The sequence below is a fragment of the Humulus lupulus genome, chromosome 8 (assembly GCF_963169125.1).
Source record: "Humulus lupulus chromosome 8, drHumLupu1.1, whole genome shotgun sequence".
Classification (NCBI taxonomy): Eukaryota; Viridiplantae; Streptophyta; class Magnoliopsida; order Rosales; family Cannabaceae; genus Humulus; species Humulus lupulus.
Window position 1 is genome coordinate 174,404,997 of NC_084800.1, and position 23,267 is coordinate 174,428,263.

The window sequence follows — 23,267 nt, forward strand, 5'->3', positions numbered from 1 at the left end:
ATATTATAATATAAATCATATAATTCAGATAATCATAAATTTATAATTAGAAAAATACATATAATATCTATTTATGCTCTCCTGTCATGCTAATCGTGGCACTGAGTCTAATTAGCAAATTCGGGACGTTGCAGTTAGGGTGTTTTATCACATTCAGTTAGTTAGCTTAATTTAAGCTAAGGTTGGTATGTCAAAGGGACTCATGTATATTTAAGAGCTACCCTCTTTTCCAGATTTAAACAATTCATTTTTCCCGATTAATGAAAATACGTTTTCACATATTCTCTCTAATACTATCCAAACAAGGTCCATGAATATAAGTCAAGAAAAATCTATGCCAAACCACGTAAAGTTTCTTTCCAGTGTTTTTAACTTGTTCAGTTCATTTAATGATTTTCCACACCTGAGAAACATGCACGAGGTTAGCAAAATCAAGCTAATATGTTGTAAAAGTATTAATTCATATAGTCACCTAGTTCCAAAATAAGTCTAATGGCAATTTAGTGTATACGTATCCTAGGAATATTATGATATAACAAGCCTATGTTTGGTCTTTACAAATAACTAAACATTGGAAAATTAGGGTTTATGCAATATTTTTTTACAATATATGTTTTTAGATGGATCAGATTCTTGCTCCCAACAATGTCATTAACAACTCTTGATAGCCTCCTGATGTATCATCAATCACTGCAAAATCAATATTTTTTTCATAGAGCTTTTTATACTCCTCTCTTATTTTTATAAGGTCAATTTCTGCTCGCCTCACAATGACCCTTGTTAAAGAATTCTTATCCGTTCCAAGACCAAAAACAGAGTCCCAAATAACCTGTATGCATCACATATAAAAAGTCATGTAAAATCTACACGTACTCCATTTCTCCATGTTAAGAAATTAAAATAGCTCACACAGAAAGCATCTAGAAAAATAACATTAGTTTTCTTACAAATAAGAAAAGGGCAATGAAACGTGGAATTTTTTCATTAATGTACCTAATATAAAAAATAATTACAAAAATAACTGAACAAAAAATAATTAAGAGAACACTTAAAATTCCTATATCGAAATTATAAAGAAAAAAACTTAACTTCTTAAATAATATAACATTCTCATAACATGTTCCACAAATTGTGGGGGTTAAATTCTCCTAAAGATAGTCAACTGCTAGGTCAACATGTAAAATGATGGAAGAAGTGAATAGGTTTAAATTTTTTTAGTTATGTGGGATCTGTTAAATTATCTTTGGATTACCTTTTAAACTATTCAAGAGACCGAGTAGTTACATTTAAAAACATGACATATTATAAAAACTTATTATTATGCTACTATTTGGTGGCTTATAATTATAATCAAAATTTGTTTATATATTTTTGCATTAATTTTTATTAAATTATTGGATTTTTTTCTATCTTTAAGATATTTTTTTGTTACCTTCAAAGCTATTTTAGTTACCTATCGAAGTTACTTTTTCAAAAGTGGTTTGTTGAAGATACTATCTAGTAACTTTTAAAAGAAAAATAACAAGACACTTTAAGGTAACTCATTAGGTTGGTTGCTATAAAATTGTATTTGGTTAATCAAATAGAAAAGTAACTAAGAAGTGGATTCTTCAGGATACTATTGGTAACTTGCAATTAAAAATAAAAACATACTTTTTAATAACTCATTAGGATGGTAGCATTTAAATTGTATTAATATTTAAATTTTAATTAATTTTTGGTTAACCAAATGGAAAATTTTCTAAAAAGTTACTTTTGAAGCATAATAATACAACTATTTGCCTCCTTCAACTCATCTTCTCAAGTGACAACAAGAAACCTAAGCTTGCCATATACCAAAATGATCCCCTTAAAGAATAAGTTGTTTTGTTACCACACTTGAGTCTAAACTACCAGTGGTAGCGCCATGAAACACTTCTAAAGTGGAGGATATACACATAAACTCACGTAGAATGATGACAAGGTAAGGGGAATGATCCTTAGATTTTATTTCTCTTTAGGTGCCTGTTTCAATGATACTACCCTCCGGCCTCCAAAAAATGCATCCAGACTCACAACGAAATTTTTTTTTACTGGCACATGTGGCTTCTTTCGTTGTCCTCTATTGGCAAAACTTCACCACAAAGATTGTTGTCTAGTGCTGTTCCTGAGTGGTTAGTGTGTGTGGTGGTAAATGCTAAGTGTATGATAGTATCTTGTGTGAATAGAGAAAGAGAAAAGAGAGAGAGCCCAAAAAAATTGAGCAAATGAGAAAAATGAAAAAAAATAAAAAACTTAGTTTTTGGGTGGTAACTAATTTAAAGTAAGTATCGAGTTTAGATAGAGTTAAGTATTGATTGTTGAATTACAATTGTGTGTATCACTTTTATTCGAGGCAATTCTGAGGGCTATCCATTAAGGAATTTGTAGAAATCACTATGGGGGGAGGAGCCTTGCTAAGAAAGCTCTCTGACCATGCTAGTATTCGCCCACCATGGAAATCAATGCCACAGAGTCGTATAGAAGTGCGATCTATGCTAGAGCTTTGCCTGCATACCATGACAGGCATCTGAGAAATTGACCACGGTCGGCAGTTTGTGGCCCTTCACTATATGGGGAATAGATATCATCTGGTCCATTCCCATGACTCGAGTGCAAGCTTTGTTCACTATAGTTGCAGTCAACTATTTTATAAAATGGGTCGAGGTCGAACCCTTGGCCTTCATCATATAGGCCAAGTGTGTCAGATTTATATGGAAGAACATTATATGTAGGTTTGGTTTACCACTCTCTATTATCACAACAAATAATGTGAAATAGTTTGAGGGAGCTTAGCTTCAAAACCTCAGTGGAGACCTCAAGGTACAAAAGTCTTTCGTTGCTCTTCGAGACACCTAAGCAAATGATCAGTTAAGGAAACAAATAAGATCCCTAAGGAAAACTTGAAAAAGAAACTAGAGAGTCTCAAGAAAGCTTGGGCTCATGAGATCCCCTTGTTACTCTAGGCTTATTGAACAACTTGTGAATGACTACAAGATAATCCACTTTCTCACTGTCGTTTGAGGTCAAAGCTATCATATAGGTAGTTATCAAAGTCCTTACAAAAAGAGATAGAATAAAATGACAAACATTGGTCATGAACCTTGACTTACTGAAGGAAAATAGATATGAACCTCGCGGTTGGATAAAAATATATCATGATGTGAAAACTCACCAATATAACTCCAAGGTGAAATTGAGAAAATTATTAGAAGAAGACCTTTTGCTCCACAAAGTTTTTCAAAATACTCTAAAGGAAGGAGCTACAGTTCTCAACTTGAATTGGGATGGGTTGTATAGGGTCGTTAAAATTCTACATCCTGGAACTTATTATATCGAGTATCCAAGAATGGGTAACTCCCCTCAAGGTAACTCTCTAGTCCCAATTAACCACAGGACTTTGGATCCCGGTCAATTATTTTCCATCCAAATGACCTACTAAGCTACTAAAAAACGTGCATGACTCGACAAGCCACAATCTCTCTCCCCCCCCCCCCCCCCCCCCCAAAAAAAAAGAAAAGAAAAAGAAATGTAGGTATCCGGTGAAAAAGTAAATGTGTAAACTAAAGGGACGAAAGAGAAGGTTCACGAAGGCTTAAAAAGCTATTATTAACTAGACTCTAAGGCTAATTGTCTTAAGCCCGAGTGCAGTAGTCTTAAAAAAAGGCCCAATACCTTTAGAAATAGAGGAAAACATAAACTATTCACATAGCTCAAAGCAACAAAAATAGTAGCTCATGAGATAGGGCCATCCCCGTCATCACCTCAATGTAACTCCCTCCATTGACAGGGGCAGTCCCACAAGCAACCATCTCTTAGATGTCAATGTGGTTAATCAGCCACTCCAAGAAGGACATGTCCACCACCAAATTAGGTTGGCGAGATAATTCTAGGTAGCAGTCTACAAATGCTTAGAAGTTGTCATCCTCAAACTCTTCAAAATTTTTAAGGACCTCGACGGTGCAAACGACCATCTCCTCGGCACGAGCTGCTCGCTCCTCATCATAAGCAACCTGACTCCTTTGTAGCCATGACATGGTGCTCAATTGAGTCATTCTTCTTCTTCAATGTCGCTAAGACCCTATGACACTCTAACATATTGGATTTTTTCTAAGCATGATGACTACTTCCTCTACTGTCTGAGCCTTCAGACCAACACAATATTCAATGAAATTTTCTTCATGGAGAGTCATCTCAGCCTTGTACATTACCACAAGGTTTAAGTAAACAAGTTGGAGGGTGCATACCTCGATGATTCCTTGATTCATCATGTTTGTAAGCTAGTAGTCGCTCGAGTACATCACTTCATCAAGGAAAGGGGAAGACACATTGTCACAGATGATCTAATGGAGTCGTTGAAGCTACATATCTTATTTTCCCCCCTATCTCAGGTTCCTAAGGGGAAGCAGAAGCCTTATGTTGTCGTGGTTTCTTGCCAACAATGGACTAAGATGTTTGAAAATGAGGAATTAGGCTTAATCTTAAACCGTAAATAATAGCACAAGAATTTACGTGGTTTAGTGATTAAAATTCACCTTGTCCACGAGTGTGTAGTATTGCTTTGGTGATCTTTGAGAAATTGTTTTAAGAAATTTTTAGCAGAGTTTTTTCATACAAGATCTCAGTCTCTTTTTCAATCCATTCCCTCTCTATTTATAGGGGTTCAATGGACAAAATTCAGTATCCGTTTACATGAGTAACGTACATGTTTGAGTAAATTTCCAAAGGTTCAAACAAATGTAATAAAGGGGTTAACTGCCTGATATTATACGTTTACCATGCAGTGGTTACAAAAGTTACATTATGTCATTGGTCCATATAACGTCCCCGAGTCCTTAGGAATTAAATCATGCACATTCCAATGGTAAATAGTGATTTGAGTACCCTCTTCGAGCATGAGGTTTTTTTTATAGGCTTGAGCGACCTGAGCATCGAGATGTGACTTAAGCGATTTGAGGAAGGTGTTGGGCGACCTCCATGACGTCTGACTAATACGTACAGGCGATCTCCATGATGCCTAATTATAGATGGCCTTTACTCGAGCTACGAACCTTACCACCTATAAAGCGTTCTAAGGGTTGACTAACATTTATTAATTGCTTGCCAGTTGTACAACGAACAAGACACTCGAGCTCGTGATTCTTTAGGTACAACATTTTCCCCGAAGCCTCTGCTTGTGTATGATGTCACTCCTATATCTGACACACACAATAGAGGCTTTTATGCTCCGGTCATGAGGAACGTGCCCACCTACCCTCTTGAGTATGGGACACATGTTTGATTTTTATAGGCGTCTGTTCTAGTTTCATGTACAGTGACAGTTGTCTTGTCAAAGTTTTGCTGTCGTTTTGTTTATTTATTTTTATCCCTTCAATCTAAAATTGCTTCAATCAAACGCTTTCGAATCCTTCCCGGGCTTAACCTATATATAAGACCACTCAGTCGAAATTCACCACCTTTGCATCCATTGTTAAAAAAGCTTCATTTCTCTGAAACACCCAAAAACCCTTTGACGATTTCTTTTTTATTCATCATTTCATTCCCTCAATCCTTCAAGCTTCTTACCTTCGATCCAAAGTATACGTAAATTTTCTTTCTTTGCTGCAAATTTCTTCATAGTTTTTGCTTTATGTTTCTTCTTGTAAGTGTCTTCGCCTTGAGTCTTTACTTTGAAAATTTTATAGATAATTGTCTGCTTTTTTTGCTATATGTTTCTTCTTGTAAGTGTCTTAGCCTTAAGTCTTTACTTTGAACATTTTATAGATAATTGTCTGCTTTACAATATTAACTTATTCTGATCGCGTCACTTTTATGTAGCTATCTAAAAGAGATCTGAGGCTTCTGTTGTTCGTAAGGACCAGTACCAGACACTTGCCTCTATGTGACACAACACTAAAATGAGCAACTAATCTACTTTCATTTAAGTAAGGAGCTGATTCCATATATGTGAAGTATGTTCCTAGCCACTTGTAATTCTATGACTTCAAGTTATCAAGAAATTAGTCGTAAGAATATTGAACCTTACCCGATAATTCAAAAGTCATGAAAGCACCAATAAGAGTTCATTACTCACTTCAGGATTAATATCGAGTCTCCAAATATCATCGATTGATGTATGTTGAACTTCTATATTCTAATGGAGATCATGTATGTGCAAGGAGCCTCTCGGGGGTCGAGCTTTCCAAGCAACATAACTTGTGCCATGTGTCGAGAGATACTCAACTTATTCAGTATTGGTGAGTGGATGTTGCACACATGCAGGTTTGGGACACAACATGCCACTCACTATCCTAGCTTGATCTTTCCACCAAAGGCGCCGTGATGGAGTCACATCGATAAAGGGTAAGTCTTCCCTTTTTTATTTTCTAGGCAAAGTTTATTTTTTACTCTTACCATGTGAGTTGGCACCATTTCTTAATCTAATCCTAATGCCATATGAGAAGTTCCTCTACAATCTAATAGTTCCTAAGTTAGCATCCTTCCGTATAAATAAGATGCTTCTCCGTCTACAATGCCCCAACAACTTATAGTAACACAACTCTTACAAAATTTTGTGTTTGAGATCAAATCTAGCATTCTTTCTACTCTTTCTCTCTTTCTCTCCCCCAGAGACCATTATAGTCGAGGACTCCTCTAGGAAACTCCTCTTCATCTCTCGGTGAGATACTTGCTAATGTATATTTGGAGGTAGCAAAAGGAATTAGTTTTTGGAATCAATTACCATAGCATATACTCTGGTGTCTTATATTTCTACCCTTTCCCATTTGACGAAAAATAATCACTGAGTACCCATAAAAATAACCCTTTTAAAATTTCTAATATATAGGGTTGGTACTCCTCTAAATTTCAGCTCTGCTCATCCCAACTGAATAAAATTGTACAGTTTATTTATTTATTTCATCTACTTACGGTTATCATTTAAAATAGGAAAGAAGTATCTAATTTATTTTTTATGATTAGAGAGATGATTTTACCTCTGCGAAATGTTTCTCAGGTGATTCTATACAACAAACAACCGCTTTCAAGAGAGATTCCAAATTGCCATTCCCACAACTCTTAATGTCCTGTTGAAAATATTTTCCGCAAATTTAACAAATCTATTTTTGCATAAAAATATATGTAATTTGCTTAAGCAAATACCTGGTCAATTGAATTTCCATAGGTTTTCTTGTAATATTTAAAAGTTTCTCTTAGTTGGTAGAAGTTCCTAGTGCTGAGAATCCATACGACGTGGTCATCATCTAGTTGTTTTGCTTTGATGGCTTCATGTAGTGTAGATGCTTCTGAATTGGCCACAACCGAATCGACCACCCCTTTGTCGTTCCTATAAGAGGTCACTAGTCCCACTAGTAGCTACAAAATTAGAATACACATTAACAATTAATTGCAGAAAAATAGTCACTAAAACAAAGATGACTTCCATTCAAAGGTCTTTGGACTTTTGTCCATGCGAAAAAGTGCCGGAAACTAAATGTTCACCGGCAAAGATGCACCATAAAGTCGGTAAAAATATTCAGTTCATTCATATATATATATATATATTGTCGTATTGTATCGCATCATTTATACCATTTTGTTTTTGAATTACTTCCGTGTTTCTTAAATTACTTATAGTATATATACAACGACAACGTGGAGACAACATTCAGCTATTATATAAATATATATATATATATATATATATTCATAAAACAATTTTAGAAAGTTGTAAATTCGTAAACTTTTTTCACCTTTCTGAGCGGAAGTGAAACATTTGATGCAATATCCTCTTCCAAGGAACATTCAAACATAGAAGAGTAAACTTGTCTGACTGCCACCAAATGGTTAGGAGATGATGCACATGCGATCTCAACAATGCTTTTGAGCTGCTTAGCATCTTTCTTACTTTTTCTCAAGGCACTTCGTGCAAGATTTGCATCCCTTTCAGGAGGATCAAATGTCCACAAAATCATAGCTTTCTGTAACATGGATCATTATAAATTTTATTAACCATATTACATTCAAATTATGTTATATCCTCAAAGTGGAAGAACTTTCTTGTCAAGAAAGAAACAGAATGGACTAATTAATTACTTGTCTTCTGAAATATAATCAACTCACTGGCCAACTATAAACTCTGGAAAATATGGATGGGTAACATGAAAAACAATTAGCATTGTTTTTGCAAATATCAAAACATTTTTGAATCATCATTCTCACCCCTATCGCTGTGGGTTTCGTAGGTCCACCGAGATAGACAGCAGTTGGATATGGACTTGGCCAGATAAAGGTGCAAAAATAGCCTGATTTTTTAATTTATTTTTTAAGTAATGATATGTAATATGCACAAAAATATTATACTCAAAATGACAGTTTTTTCAACATATTACATTTATCTAAGATGGCAATCACTGTTTAAAAAGCATTTGCACATCAATTAAGGATATGCACAAAAATATGATTACTATTATATAATTAAGTACATTCAATTAAGGATAAGTGGTGGCAAACAACACTTCCATATATACTAGTATTAATCATGATTGTCTTGGGAGAAAAGGAAAAGTACGACCAAAATTTTCAAGAGGACACTTGTTTAGTCTTTCTATGATCACAATAGTGATTTATTATTATTATTATTTTTTTTTTGCTGAAAGTGATGATGAATACTTCTCGGCCCTTGAGATTTTTCCTTCATGCTTTAGCCTTTTACGCAATCTACTCCAGCGCAAATGATTATGATTTGAACTCATAGTGCTAGTCTTTTTTACGATTTTGTTATGCAATGTGTCGTTTAAAGAACTTATTAAATAATTATAGTTTTATTTCAAAATCTTATTCTTATTGTCCCCTTTTCAATATAAGGAATTATAATGAGTTTTTTGTTTTTTTTTGTTATATATTAAATTAGTTGAGAGGCTAATTACTATCTCTTCGGGCAAAAGCAGAATATCCTTGGTTTCAATTATCTTTTGAAACCCTTATTAGAACAATGTGTATGACCATTATCATCTCACAAGTTAATCTTATATTAGAACCAAATTCACGGGACTGAGATATTACAGAAGAAACACAGAGAGAAGTCAAAAATGAACAAATTTATAATAAACTCTCACGACAAAAAAGGTATTATTTAGTCACAATATAAATGCTTTTTGTGACTAAGAAGTAATATGAATAAAAGTGTAATTCATATTAAATTTATATTACTAATTAATTCTTATTATATGGAGTAATAAAATTAGTCGTAACTAAAAATACTGTTTACATTATAATTTTTGTGATTAATATTTTTAGTTACATAAAGTTTTTTTTACCAACTATTCAAGTACCATATATGATGTTTTTTTTAATAGCAAACTTTAACTTTTACTTAAAAATTTTGCTGACTAAAATTAAGATATTTTTAGTATAGGTATGGATAATGGTTTTAAGTGGTGTTGCTATATAACACCTTATAGTGCCCAACAATACATGATAATGCTAATAATGATTCATGCAATTTAACATCAAGTCCAACATATTTAATTTAAAAATAAAAATGTGGGATATTAAATCATATCAATTATTGTAAATAGTCACATCATGTGGTATTAGGCACCACATGGCGCTCCGTAGCAATATTTTAACTAAAAACACATAAAATGATTTTGATAGCCAAAAACAAAAGATTATGTAAAAAAAAGTCTTCATTAATTCATGTATTAGGCCACTAAAATTGCATTCTTTCTTTCTCAAATTTATTGTCTGTATTTTCACCTACGACATGTGGCAACCTCCAGTGGCTGGCTCGGACGTTCATATACATCATTGGGGAAGTTACTGCCCAAGGCCTCTAGTCGGAGAGAGGGTCCTCCTAGGTGAAACCTTGCCTTTGGCATTGAGTTGTGGGTGCTTTGGTAGATTATTCTCCAAGGTTTGTCCTCGGAGTTGGAGGTTCTCCAGCTCGGACAATTAAGGCAGGGGCTCTCGTCCCCCAGTCGTCTCACAGGCTCGATTTTCTGGTTCTCGGACCTAAGATAAAGCGCAACGTGTCAGCAAATGCGGATTTTCAGAGCCAGAGGATCGTCTGACAACCTTTATGGGTGATTAGTTAACAGTGTTGTTAAGTGTACGACTTGACAATTTGCACTCCCACTACGTTGTCTAACATGGAGCTACTTACAGCACGCCCTAACAGTACCTGAGACATGTTCCCCATAAAGTAGGTGTTTTTCTGCAGTAGGCCCCACAGGTCTCGCTTGGGCCGTGGTCTGTATTCATTGCAGCTCAATGCATTGAATTGCTATTAATCCCCCAATAACGGGAAGAATGTGTATTAATTACTGATGATTAGTATTAACGACTCCAGCCTTTATAAATAGGGTTGGGAGGCTCAATGTAAAGCGTTCAGTTTTTTAGAGAGAAAACACCTCGTACTCAGAGCAATCTAAACATTGCCTGAGAATATACCATTGGAGCTTGCCATCATAAGCTTCCAATCCTCTTATTACCAGAGACTCATGGACTAGGTTTCTTTTATAACCTAAACCACTTAAAAATCCTTGTGTTCCTATTGCTTATTTCTTTAATCTCTCTTCTTACGGTTGATAGAGAAAAAGGCAGTCAACATTTTGAGCTTTCATTGAGAGTTTGAAGAAAGCATTTGAAACACTCACAACCATGGTAACTACATGAAGAAACATTACAAATGATGTGCTTCCTCCTACCGGAGTTGAAGGAGGAGAACCCAGTCGGCAGCCACTTCAGGACGTGCCTGAGATGATGGACGACTACAAGGAATGCGCCGAGTAGGATATCGAAGATAATGGTGCCGACCAGGGGTATTATGAGGAAGAATATCCTCAGCCCATGGACACAAAAGAGACACCAGAGGTGCTGGTGCTCCTTGAGCAGGTGGGCACCTAGAAACAAAAGATCGATGCTTAGGAGGGTAACATGCTGCCCTACAAGAGATGGTATTTGTCATGATGGCCACTCTTGCAGCCCAAGGACTGCGAGTGGACCCCAATGGAAACGTACTTGTTAAGCATCCAACTGGCGTGCCACCTACACACCCTGTTGGAGTGCCACCTGTCAGTGCAGCTGGAGTATCTCCTGAGTACCCGGCTACAGAGGCGCAAGATTCGCCAGTTGAGGTGCCTGCCGGGCACCTAGCAGGAGTTGGAACTTTGATGCCACCGCAAGACTGTGGTAACGAAAAGGCTAACGATAATTCTACTCCAAAGGATAAGAGGACTCGTCAAAAACTCATAGGCCACCAGGTTCCTCAACAGGTTGGCAAAGGTAATGACCCATGGGCCTGAGGGCATCGCCAGGCAGCCAGCGCTTGTGGAGCTCGGGGAGTTCCGCCCCGACGCGCCCATACGGATCATGCGAGGCCTAGAGTTGGTGTCCCCTTAGCACCTAACCAACCGCATAGGAATAACGTTCCAGGGATCCTCCAGAGGAATGCCCCAGGGATCCTCGGTAAATGAAAACGTCGATTTCGATGGAGAGACCGAAGTGGCTCATCCCGAGGGTAACTGTGCGTTTCGAGGACAGGCTGACCTGTGAGACAACCTCAATGCATGAAGATGCAATAAGGCAGGAGGATGCGAGCCTGGTGGGAGAGGTACATTAGACGTCACAGATAATGTCGACGCTCGAAGAAGAGATAACCCAGCTCAGAGCATCAACCGGGATTGTGACCCACTCTGTGCAAAATTAGAAAGTCTAAAGGGGATAATGCTCAAGATGACCAGGCGACAAGTCCATTAATCTGACTTGGAGGACGAAGAGGCAGAGCCATGCACCCCTCACCTTGTTGAGGCCCCTCTACCACCAGGCTTCAAAATTCCATCTATACCGCCCTATGACGGTGGATGGGAGCACGGATCAAATGTCTATGTTCAATAGGTTAATGTCAGTGCATCGTGTCTCCGACGATGCTAAGTGTCATGTGTTCCCGATCACCCTGACGGGGACAACAGATGAATGGTTTAAAAAACTCCGACCAGGGTCCATTCAATCATGGCATAAGTTATCGTCTGTCTTCCAAATACAATTCATAGGAGTTCGGAAGGTAAGGTTTGAGGTCAACACCTTGGCCAACATAAAGCAAGGGCCTTTCGAGACCCTCAAGGCCTACATCAAACTCTTCAAGGAGGAAGCAGCGAGAAATAAAAGCGTCGATGATGGCCAGCAATTGATGGCATTACAAGATGGTATCCACACAAGGTTTCATCTTTGGGATGATCTCCAATGGAGAGGACGTCGACGTCTCGATAACTTCATTCATCGAGAACAAGAATATATCAGCTAGGAGGATCCCAAGATCAGAGCATTCAGAGCATCCGCTGTATTCCCCACTTCAACCGCGCTTGACCCTGTTGCTTCGGGAATCCAATATTCAACCTTTGTACCCATCCAACCGAGCTCAGGGATAGTCCAACCCAACCAAAGTGTCCCACCTTCTGGTTATAGTGTCGTGTTCGCTCCTGGATTTAGTATGGTTCCAGCATGGTTCGAGATAGCACCCACTGGATATAGCTCTTGTTAGCCTGCATTTAGTTCTGGAGTTGTTGCCCCCTCCCAGCTTGCCGAATCCAGTCAAGCTCGCAATGGTAGTAGGCGCAGAGGGAAAGGTAAGGGCTGGAAGCTTAGGGGAAACGAAGTCGCATAGGCCGAGCAGGGAGACACATCCGGTGAGAAGTACATCTCGTAGTATTCTGAGTACATTGACTTGGTAGACTCCCAAGAGAATATCTTCGTGGCGACGACACAACACGTTCACTATAGGAAGCCGCAACCCATCCGAAGAGATAGGGATTGGCAAGACCCTAGCAAATTTTTTCGTTTCCACAATGACATAGAGCACCACACCAATGAGTTCCGCCAACCTAACGACAAGATTGAGAATCTCATCAAGCTGGAACACCTCCATCAATATGCTAAGGGTGGAGCGTGTCAAGCACAACCTCTCGTGGCAGGACCGGTGATCACACCTGTTGCACCACAAGTCCCAGCAGTAGCTCCTGTAGCTCCCCAACATCCAGTGTCCCATGGACCTCCTCCTATGAACAAGCAGATATGACCATCTTAGGAGGGCCCCACCTTGGCAGCGCCTCACGAAGCTTGTAGAACAAATATGCGTGAGCTTTGAATCATGTTGATGAGGTCATTGATTTGGCCTAGCTGCCTGCCTAAATGCCATGAATGACTGACCAAGTCATAACATTCTCGAAAGATGATGCTCGAAGAGTGCACTTCCCACATCACGACCCGTTCGTGATTGAGAGCCAAATCTCCAACAAAATGGTGGTGTGGATTCTGGTAGGCAACGGGAGTTCGGTGAACATCCTGTTTCGATTAGCCTTCGAGAAGATATGGCTGACCATGGCACACTTGTCCTCGTTCGCCTTGATGCTTTAATGATTCTCGGGAGAGGCCCTCATCCCTATGAGATAGATAAAGCTCCCTGTGAAGATTGGAGAGGTATCTCGCCAAGCCTTCAAATGTTGTACCTTTGTGGTGGTAGATTATTCCTCGACGTACAACGCTATCCTGGGACGACGTGCGCTGGTGGAGTTCGGAGCCGTCACCTTCATCTGTCATCTGTGCTTGAACTTCCCATAGATGCAGGAACTGGCACTGTCCATGGTGACCAAAAAGAGGCAAGACATTATTACAATGTCTCCCTCAAGGCTCCCGTGATGATGGTGAAGGAGGTAGGCCTTGAGAAGTCTGAGGCCTAGGAGGTACAAGTTGTCCAAGAGACCGGGCACGACAAGTAGGACTCTGGGGTTCAAGAGGAGAGGTCCATTAAACCAATAAAGGAGGTGTAGGGGGTAGTTCTTGATACCTCCACCACCGATAGAAAAATAAAAGTTAGGGGAAGCTTGAAAACGGAAGTCTGAGAGGCATTGGTAGGCTTTCTCCGAGAATATCCGGACGTGTTTGCATAGTCACATTCCGACATGAATGGTATTGATAGAAATATCATATGCCATGCCTTGAATATCAATCCCATCTTTCCTCCCGTCTAGCAAAAGCAACAGACGTTTGATCAAATTCGGAAAGAGGCTCTCAAGGCTGAAGTGGACAAGCACCTTTCCAACGGGTTAATCTAAGAAGTCCAATAGCCCAGGTGGCTATCCAATCCTATTCTCGTGCTAAATCCAAATGGCACTTGGAGGACATGCATCGATTTCTCAGACCTTAACAAGGCTTGTTCGAAGGATTGCTTTTTCCTCCCCAAGATAGACCAGATGGTCGACGCCACCTCTGAATACGAGTTGTTGTCGTTCATGGATGGATACTCGGGTTATAACCATATATCCATGCACATTTTCGATCAGGAGCACACTAGCTTTCTAACTGATAAGGGTGTCTATTGTTACATTATGATGCCTTTCGGGCTGAAAAATGCTGGCGCCACCTACCAGAGATTGGTTAACAAGATGTTCAAGAACCAATTGGGGCGGAACATGGAGGTCTATGTGGGCGATATTTTGGTCAAGTCCAAGAGCACCTCTGACCATGTGGGCAACTTGACTGAGATTTTCACGGTGCTCCGCCGATTCGGGTTGAAGCTAAACCCCCAAAAGTGCATATTTTGGGTTGCCTCGCGCAAGCTCCTAGGCTTCATTGTCAGTGCTCGGGGAATTGAGGCGAATCCCGAGAAGATCAAGGCCCTAATCAAGATGACATCTCCTCGGAAACATAAAGATGTTCAAAGCCTCATAGGGAGGATCACAGCTTTGTGCCGTTTTGTCTCTAAGGCAACAGACAAGTGCATCCCTTTCTTCAATGTTATCCGAGGGAGTCAGAGGTTTGAATGGATGGAAGAGTGCGAATATGTGTTCCAACAGCTCAAGGGGCACATGGAAAACCCTCCGATTCTGTTGAAGCCAATAGATGGATAGCCTCTCCTGCTCTAAATGGTTGTCTCGCAAGATACCATTAGTGCCACATTGGTAAGGGAAGAAAGTCGTGTTCAGCACCCCATCTATTATGTTAGCAAATGACTCCTCAGGAAAAATTCTAGGAACCCACTGATGGATAAGTTAACCTTTTGCTTAATAGTGCTCTCTCGAAAGCTAAGACCCTACTTTCAGGAGCATCCAATTAAGGTCCTCACAAACCACCCCTTAGACAAGTCCTTCAAAAGCCTGAGTCATCGGGAAGGCTCTTAAAGTGGTCGGTGGAACTGAGTTAGTTTGACATCACCTACCGCCCAAGGACTGCCATAAAAGGTCAAGCACTCGCCGATTTCATCACCGAGTGCACAAGGAATCAGGAGAAGACTGATGGTACCTTAGTGGTCGGATTAGCTTGAAAGCTATTTGTGGATGGGTCTTCAAATGAAAATGGTGCCTGGGATGGACTTATTTTTGTTTCCCTTGAGGGGCATAGGGTGCATAGTGTCCTCCGCTTTGGATTTAGCTATTCTAACAATGAAGCAAAATATAAAGCCTTAATCACTGAGCTATGCTTGGCACTGGAGCTCAAGGCTGAGGGACTCGAGATCTTTAGCGATTCCCAACTTGTGGTGAACCAAGTTCTCAGAAAGTACCACGCCCGGGGAAAAAAAAAGCAGCGTACTTGGCAAAGGTTCAAGAAATGCTGCATAACTTCCGAAGATTCACTATTCGAGAGGTACTGTGAGAGAAAAATTCCAATGCAGACGCCCTCACTAAGTTGGCCACAACCAAATATGCTAAGTTAATCAATGTGGTCCCCATTGATTACATGGAATCTCCAAGTATCTCGGCTCCAGATGAGGTGGAATCTATATAACCCCAAGATGGGGGATGGTGCCAATAGATAAATACCTCGTCTCCAGGGGGTTGCCCCAAGATAAGAAGGCAGCTCGGAAGTTTTGTACCAAGTAATTAGGTGCATCATCATGGATAATAGGCTTTACAAGTGAGGTTACTCTTTGCCCTTGCTTCGATGTGTATCTAAGCAAGAAGCAAGTTTAATTCTTCGAGAGGTACACGAAGGTTTCTACGGAGATCACGCTTGGGGACAGAGCCTTTCCAAGAAGATCTTAAGGCAAGGATATTTTTGGCTCACCATGAATGGAGACGCGATGGATTATGCCAAGAAATGTGACAAGTGCTAGCACTTTGCCAATATCCCTCGAGCACCTCTAGATGAGCTTGCGTAGATGATCAACCCATGACCTTTTGCTGTCTGGGATGAGTGAAATATGCCGTAGTGGTCATTGACTACTTCAAGAAGTGGGCCGAGGCCGAGCCACTCACTACAATCACCTCTAAAAAGGCTTTGAATTTTTTCATTAAAAAACATCGTCTGCCGGTATGGGCTTTCGAGGAAGATAATCTCTGACAACAGATTGTAGTTCGACAGTGAAGTGTTCACGGACTTCTGTCAACGACATGGTGTCATCCAGAGCTTCTCTTTTGTGGCCCATTCGCAAGCCAATGGCCAAGTGGAAGCAGTTAACAAGACACTCAAGTCCACTTTGAAGAAAAGGCTGGAGTAGGGAAAATAAGCTTGGCCCTAGGGGCTGCCTAGGGCACTGTGGAGTTACCGCACCACTGCCAGGACCTCCACCAGTCATTCTCCCTTCTCGATGGACTACAAATATGAGGCTATGCTCCCATTTGAGGCATCAATCTCCACACATAGACAGGATACGTATGGCCACAAACCATGCTTTACTTTGAGAGTCCCTGGACCACGTGGAGGAGATACACAAATCTTCTATGCAGTGAGTAGTGTCTTACCAACAGAAGGTAGCCATATATTTTAACTCCAAAGTGAAAGATAGAAAGTTTGGGGTCAGAGATCTGGTGTTGCGAAGAGTCTTCTTAACCACCTGAGATCTCGGTGCAGGAGTGTTGGGACCTAACTAGGAGGGCCCATACCAAGTTGAGATCATTGTGTGTCTTGGAACATACAAGTTAGCTCGACTAAGTGGGGAGTTGATTCCTCACACTTGGAATGCTGAGCATCTTCACCGGTAGTACCAGTAGTATGAGTAGCAAACATTTTCTATTTTTGTAGTACCCCCTGTAGCCTTCAGGCACATGTAATGGAAACCGTGTATGTAAAACACGGCAAGAAAATTATTGTCTACTTATATTCTTTGGTTTCCTTTATATTCCATTAATGCTATGTAAGAGCACCCATTAGTCTTGACAAGTGATCGCAGACTAGTCTCTGATCAATTGGGGGCATGGAGTTAGAGCAACATCACGCCTCACAGGGAACGACCTAGGAAAGTAAACTTGCCAAGAGGAGTAAGCCTAGGGTCACCATCCCGAGAATAGAAAATCCTAGGAAACTAGTCAAGTCTATCCTAGAAGGCAGCTTGTTACAGGCAGAACTGAGCTTAGCAACTATGAGCTAGATAACCCAAGTAGCACGAGAATAGAGTTTTTTCACCTCCCGTGGACGTTGAGCCTGAGGAGCTCCAACTAAGTCTCTTGATCTCAAGATGCGAATGGGAGGCCAAGTACCCCATACTTAGCCTCGGGAAATATATGACATGGGGAGCTTGGCTAGTTGACGAGCGAAGCACCCCTAATGTCACTATATCCCATAGCTAGAAAACCCAGTATAACACATACTTAAGAATTCAGTTTACCTCCCGAGGAAAGTGCGCTCCCAGAGAGTAATGACCAAATCCTAATCTGAGAACTATGGGCAGATGCCCAGGAGGTGCGAGATGGTCTGGAAGTGACGAGATATGCACTTGGAAAGTAATGTTGAAAACCTTGGCCGACCTCCTGAGTAGTGCACATTCTGGGGTAGGCGGTTTCACATGCTAGGACCCCTGAAAGCCAGAATCTTTGGATTGTAGGGGCGTAGGATGCCAAGTTCGGACCAATGGTAAATTTTGCATAAGAGTTACTTTTAGGACTATGAGCCTACAAGGGACTAAAACGCTGGAACCACCTATAAAGCAGATTGAGTTCTTTTTCTCTCATGACATTTGTGTTACGTTGAATTTATAGAACCAAGTGTTTAAAACAGTTTGAGTTTTTGTTCTTGTGGCTTTCGTGTTACGTTGAATTTATAGAATCAATAGTTTGAGTTCTTGTTCTCGTGGCATTCGTGTTACGTTGAATTTATAGAACCAACTGTTTAAAAGCAGACATGAGTTCTTGTCCTGGTGGCAATTGGGCCACGTCGGATTTATAGAGCCAACTGTTTAAAGACAAATGTGATTTCTTGTTCTCGTTGCAATCGGGCCACATTTGATTTATAGACCAAGTGGTTAAAGAGGTTTGAGTGCTTATTCTCATGGAAATTTAAGTTACGGTGAATTTATAGAACCAGGCCAAATGAAAAGAGAGGCAAGCTACATAATTCTTAAACGGGAAAATAATTACAACTATGCTCGGGGGCTCGAGCGATTGCTTATCTGTACCCTAAAAATTTTATGACATGCAGGCCTAAGTGTAAAAATTATAATCAGTCCTCGGGGACCTCCGCCACCAGTTCAGTGATTGGATCTCCACTCATGGCACCCTCTGCCTTGGCCGTTTCAACAGCTGGGGTCACCTAACTTGGTTGAGTGGCCTCGGCAGATGGGGTCGCCTCGACCATTGGAGCCACTTGGGTTGCCTTAAAAGCTGGAGCCACTTCTGCAGCCTGGGTCTCTCAGAGGGGCTTGTTGAAGAGGATTCTATTCTTCTTGGGCTCTCCATTGAAATCCATGCTCATGTCTTGGTTGTGATACCAGGCCACGTAGAAGGCGTCAACGATGATAGTCTCAGTTTCTTTTTCAAGATTCTCCACCTGACATCGAGTGGACCTGTTTAACTCCTTGGCTTGGAGGGCCTTTCTCTCTGCTAGCTTAGCTCGGTCGATGGCCTCCTTAACCTACTCCTGAAGTTGGGTGTTCTCCATGACCACTCGGGCGACCTCAACTGTGGCCTTCTTAGCCTCCTTCGGGGCTCGCTGCATGCTCTTAACGGCTGCCATAGTCTCCTTTTTGGCTCACTACATGTCCTCGACGACCTTCTGGATAGCTTCGTCAAGCTCTCGAGAGGATTTTCTCTTGGCTTCGAGGGCAGCACTGACCCGGGCAAGTTATTCTCGAGGGAAATGACCTATTCAAAAGGAATTGACTAAGTATCGAATACAAAAAAATCCTAATAAAGTGAAGGATAAGGCATTTGGAAAGATACTCACCAACTCAAGCGAAGTTGAGAATCAGGGTCAGATTGCTGCGAGTTGGGAACGTTGAAGTTGCAGTGCGCCCTCTTAGACTCCCAACAAAGGCAGATGAGGCACTTGTCCCCGACTAAATAGTATCTCATGATGGCCTCGATGGCTTCAAGGTTTCGAAGCAGAGTATGGAAATCCTCTACCTCAAATGCATCGCCCTCGTATTTTTGGGTAGGGTGTCGAAGCGGGGCCCTGTTAAGCTCTTCCACAGTTAAACCCCTAGTTACGAGCATTTCGGGCCTCTCCGCCACTTGGGTGTTGGGAGGAACGATTAGCTCCTCAGTTGGCTCTTGAGCTCCCGTCCTTGTATTGCCTTTAAAGGCATCTTGTGTTTGGGCCATATTATTGATCTCATTGTCAAAGAGATAAAACCTGTTAGTATTCTGATTGATGGATAGATGGCCAAAACACGAATGACTCTAAGGATAATGCTCAAGAAGAAGAGAAAGGTTTTGGAAATGTAGGGTATCCTCAGTGCCTAAGGAGAAGCCAGAGGGGATGAACCTATGGGAATCTAAGAATTCCCCAAATTTCGGTCACAGGCTCAAAAATGAAAAGATAAGGTAAAGACATTTGAGGGTCATTTTGAATGTCCCTAACATCAAAATGTGCCTAAAATGACTAGTGAAAACTAGAAACAGACTCTAAAATCCCATATCATTGGTATTCCTAAAGATATATCAAAAAAAAACCTCAGGCACACACAAAGATAGAAAGGTGGATCGAAGGTACTTACCTGAGATGAAACAAAGGTAGGTGCTGATGTGAGTCCTAACCTTGAAGTATTGTTTGTCGTCTCCCAAGAATTACGACGATTCACGCCAGTTGTCCAGAACACCTGGAAAAAAGGATTGAAGATGAGGGGGCAGGCGAGAGAGAATAGAAGGTTATGGGAGAGGATTTTCTTATTTTCATATGGTTAAAGTGTGAGTCTGAAGATGGTTTTCCTGGGATTTTATACCCAGTAAAAATTATGAGGGAAGCAACTTCCCCATGAATGTCAGATGGCTTTCCCTGGTTAGATCATGAGAGCGATCCAATAGTTAGGGTTCAAAAGGCGCAAATCGCAATCATCATTTTCTTTGGGAAAAGACACCTCGGGTGCAGAGTGGACGTTTGGGATCTCTTAGTTGAACCCTAATTAAATGCACAGACTGATGGGCCCAGCAATGGGGCGTTGACATGTGGGTTTGCTTTTCAGAGTAATGTCAAAGGAAAGCCCAAACATTTTTTTCCCTCCATTTTTTCTAATCACCTTGAAATTTTGTCTCCACGTCCCAAAAATGAGTAGAGACTTGGGGGGCAAATGTTGTCTATATTTTCACCTCTAACACGTGGTAACCTCAGTGGCTGGCTCGGATGTTCATTGACATCATCGGGGGATGTTACTGCCCGAGGCCTCTAGTCGGAGCGAGGCTCCTCCTATGTGAGTGGGCCATGGGTGCCTTGGTAGATTACTCTCCAGCTCGGACAATTAAGGCAAGGGATCTCATCCCCCAATCGCCTCACAGGTTCGAGATTCTGGTTCTCGGACCTAAGATAAAGTGCAACGTGTCAGGAAATGCGAGTTTTTAGAACCAGAGGATCGTCTAACAACCTTTATGGGTGATCCGTCAACAACGTTTTCGAGTGTACAACTAAAACATTTGCACTCCCACTACGTCGTTTGACATGGAGGTACTTACAGCATGCCCTGACAATACCTAGGGCATGTTCCCCATAAAGTAGGTGCTTTTCTGTAGTGGGCCCCACAAGTCTTGCTTGGGCGATAGTATCTATTCAATGCAGCCCAATGAGTTGAATTGATATTAATCCCATAATAACGGGAAGAATGTGTATTAATTACAATAATTAGTATTAATGACCCCAGCCTCAATAAATAGGGTTGGGAGTGTTAGTGTAAAGAGTTCGATTTTTTAGAGAGAAAACACCTTGTACTTAGAGCAATCTAAACGTTGCTTGAGAATATACCATTTGAGCTTGCCATCTCAATTTTTCAATCCTCGTAATACCAGATACTCGTGAACTAGGATTCTTTTATAACCTGAACCACGTAAAAATTCGTGTGTTCTTATTGTATATTTCTTTAATCTCTCTTCTTAAGGTTGATAGCGAAAAAAGCAATCAACAAAAGTAATTATATTCATGTAAGGTTTTAGGTTATTCCTCTTTAAATTAGTATACTTTTAGCCATTTGAATTAAAGTATTTATTTTCCTGTAGATAAAAGTTATCTTTTATACTGTTTTCATGTTTTATTTTCAGAAACAAATTTTGAAAAGAGTGCAGTATAGATATAGAGAGGAAGGGGTGAGTTTTTATTTAATGTTAGAAGAACAAATGAAACCTCTTAAAAATTATTTATTACCATATTTATTCTCACGCTGGGTAAGACAAGCCAGAAGAATAAGAATATGTATTAAAGAAACCTCTCTCCAATTAAATTTTGTGATGAGTATAAGGTTTGTTCCTTCCCTTCAAAGTTATCTCTTGACTAAAAGAATTTGCATAGATTCCTTCCCTTAAAAATCTTCAATTACTAGAACGCAATCAAGAACATAAAAATGCAGTGGAAAAAAAATACAAAATAAAATTAAGTCTATCATATATTTACCAAAATATAATAAGAAATTAAAAAGATGCATAGGAAAGCGAAGGCATACTCCAAAATGTCCAGAGAGTTCAGAATGAAGACGGTCAAGGAGGGATTCATTACAAAGCTGGTGATAAGCATCTCTAGTTTTCCTCCTTTGGGTTGCATTTTTGTGTCCTAATATCTTTATCAGTGCCTTCTTGTCTGTCCTCCATCCTACAAATCAGTTTATTAATATATTATTTTAATATATATCATAAATTAATGTTATCACACTTTTAGTTTGATAAAATTTATGGAAAAAATAGTATATGGATGGGGCATTAATAAATTGAAACAAATAATAACGAGGACATGCAAAAACTAATACTTAGAGGGATGATGAGAATGAAAGACCTGAAAGAGCTTTCTTGAGGAGTTGAGCATCTTGAAGTTGAGGAGCAATATCAGGTAGAGTCATCGATGGCGCCGGCATTCCCCTGTGCTCTGAAAACGACTTTTTTTTCAATCGACCTTTTAGCATTTTATTAGTTGAGGTCTTAATTACTCTCTCTCGCCCTCTCTCCAACATTCACTCATGTCAAAATATTAATTTCTTTCTAAAGTGGCAGTAAGAGGAATGTTATATACACATACTTCTCTAACAAGGAAAAGACAAACGCACAGAACGTTTTAGTTTCCAGCAGAAGTCAAAGATCATGTAAATTACGTATTTTTAAAATGGTGTACAAAAGTAAAGTATTTTTTTTGAACTGGTTAGTGGTTATTATGACAAGTTAGTGATATATAAGGAATAGTGTAAAGGTAAAATTATACAATCAAATAAGTTATAGATCGAGGTACTAATCTATATATATATATAAATTTTCAAATCACTCTTTCTATTTTTTCATTTAATCTAATTTTTTTATTCATTTTCTATTTTTTAAAATATCTTAACAATTAAAAATATTAATATATACATATTAATTTAATTAAAAATTTAATTTGCTTAAATATCTTAACTACTTAATCATTGAAAAATACTAAAAAAATTTAATTAAAAATTACATAATAGTTTTCGGTTCTCTATGTATCTATTTTTCTCATTTTTAATTTAATAAAAATTATAATAGATAAAAATATCTACATATAATAATAATAATAATAATAATAATAAAATCTATCTATGTATACTTTAACTTTTTGACAAAATACAGGATCCAAATGTTAACTTTTGACAATAAAATATTCAAACCGGTAATCAACCAAATTATACATGATTCAAATAATCTATCTTTATATTCCTATTTTTGAATTTTTGACAAAACACAAGGTCCACAAATTAATTTTAAAAAAAATTAATAGTCAAAATAGGTAAACAACTAAAATACAAGGTGAAAATTATAGTCAAGATGTCTTCACATGTTCATATAAAGAACATGTTGTATGAGTATGGTGAAAATGAATCACCACCCCACAATCTCCCAAAAAATATTTTAAAATATATA

General features: G+C 39.4%; 1 protein-coding gene across 1 annotated transcript; it reads right to left on the reverse strand.

Annotated features, from left to right (window-relative positions):
- Nucleotides 1–381: 381 nt before the first annotated feature.
- On the reverse strand, nucleotides 382–22,410 carry LOC133794730 (annexin D3-like). The gene is made up of 6 exons (XM_062232116.1): nucleotides 22,174–22,410; nucleotides 21,848–21,993; nucleotides 7,749–7,976; nucleotides 7,159–7,371; nucleotides 6,993–7,082; nucleotides 382–829 (listed from the first exon to the last, which is right to left on the reverse strand). Exons 1-6 carry the CDS (start codon nucleotides 22,346–22,348, stop codon nucleotides 626–628), a joined length of 1,056 nt encoding a protein of 351 aa, XP_062088100.1. The 5' UTR covers nucleotides 22,349–22,410; the 3' UTR covers nucleotides 382–625.
- Between the last annotated feature and the right edge of the window lie 857 nt (nucleotides 22,411–23,267).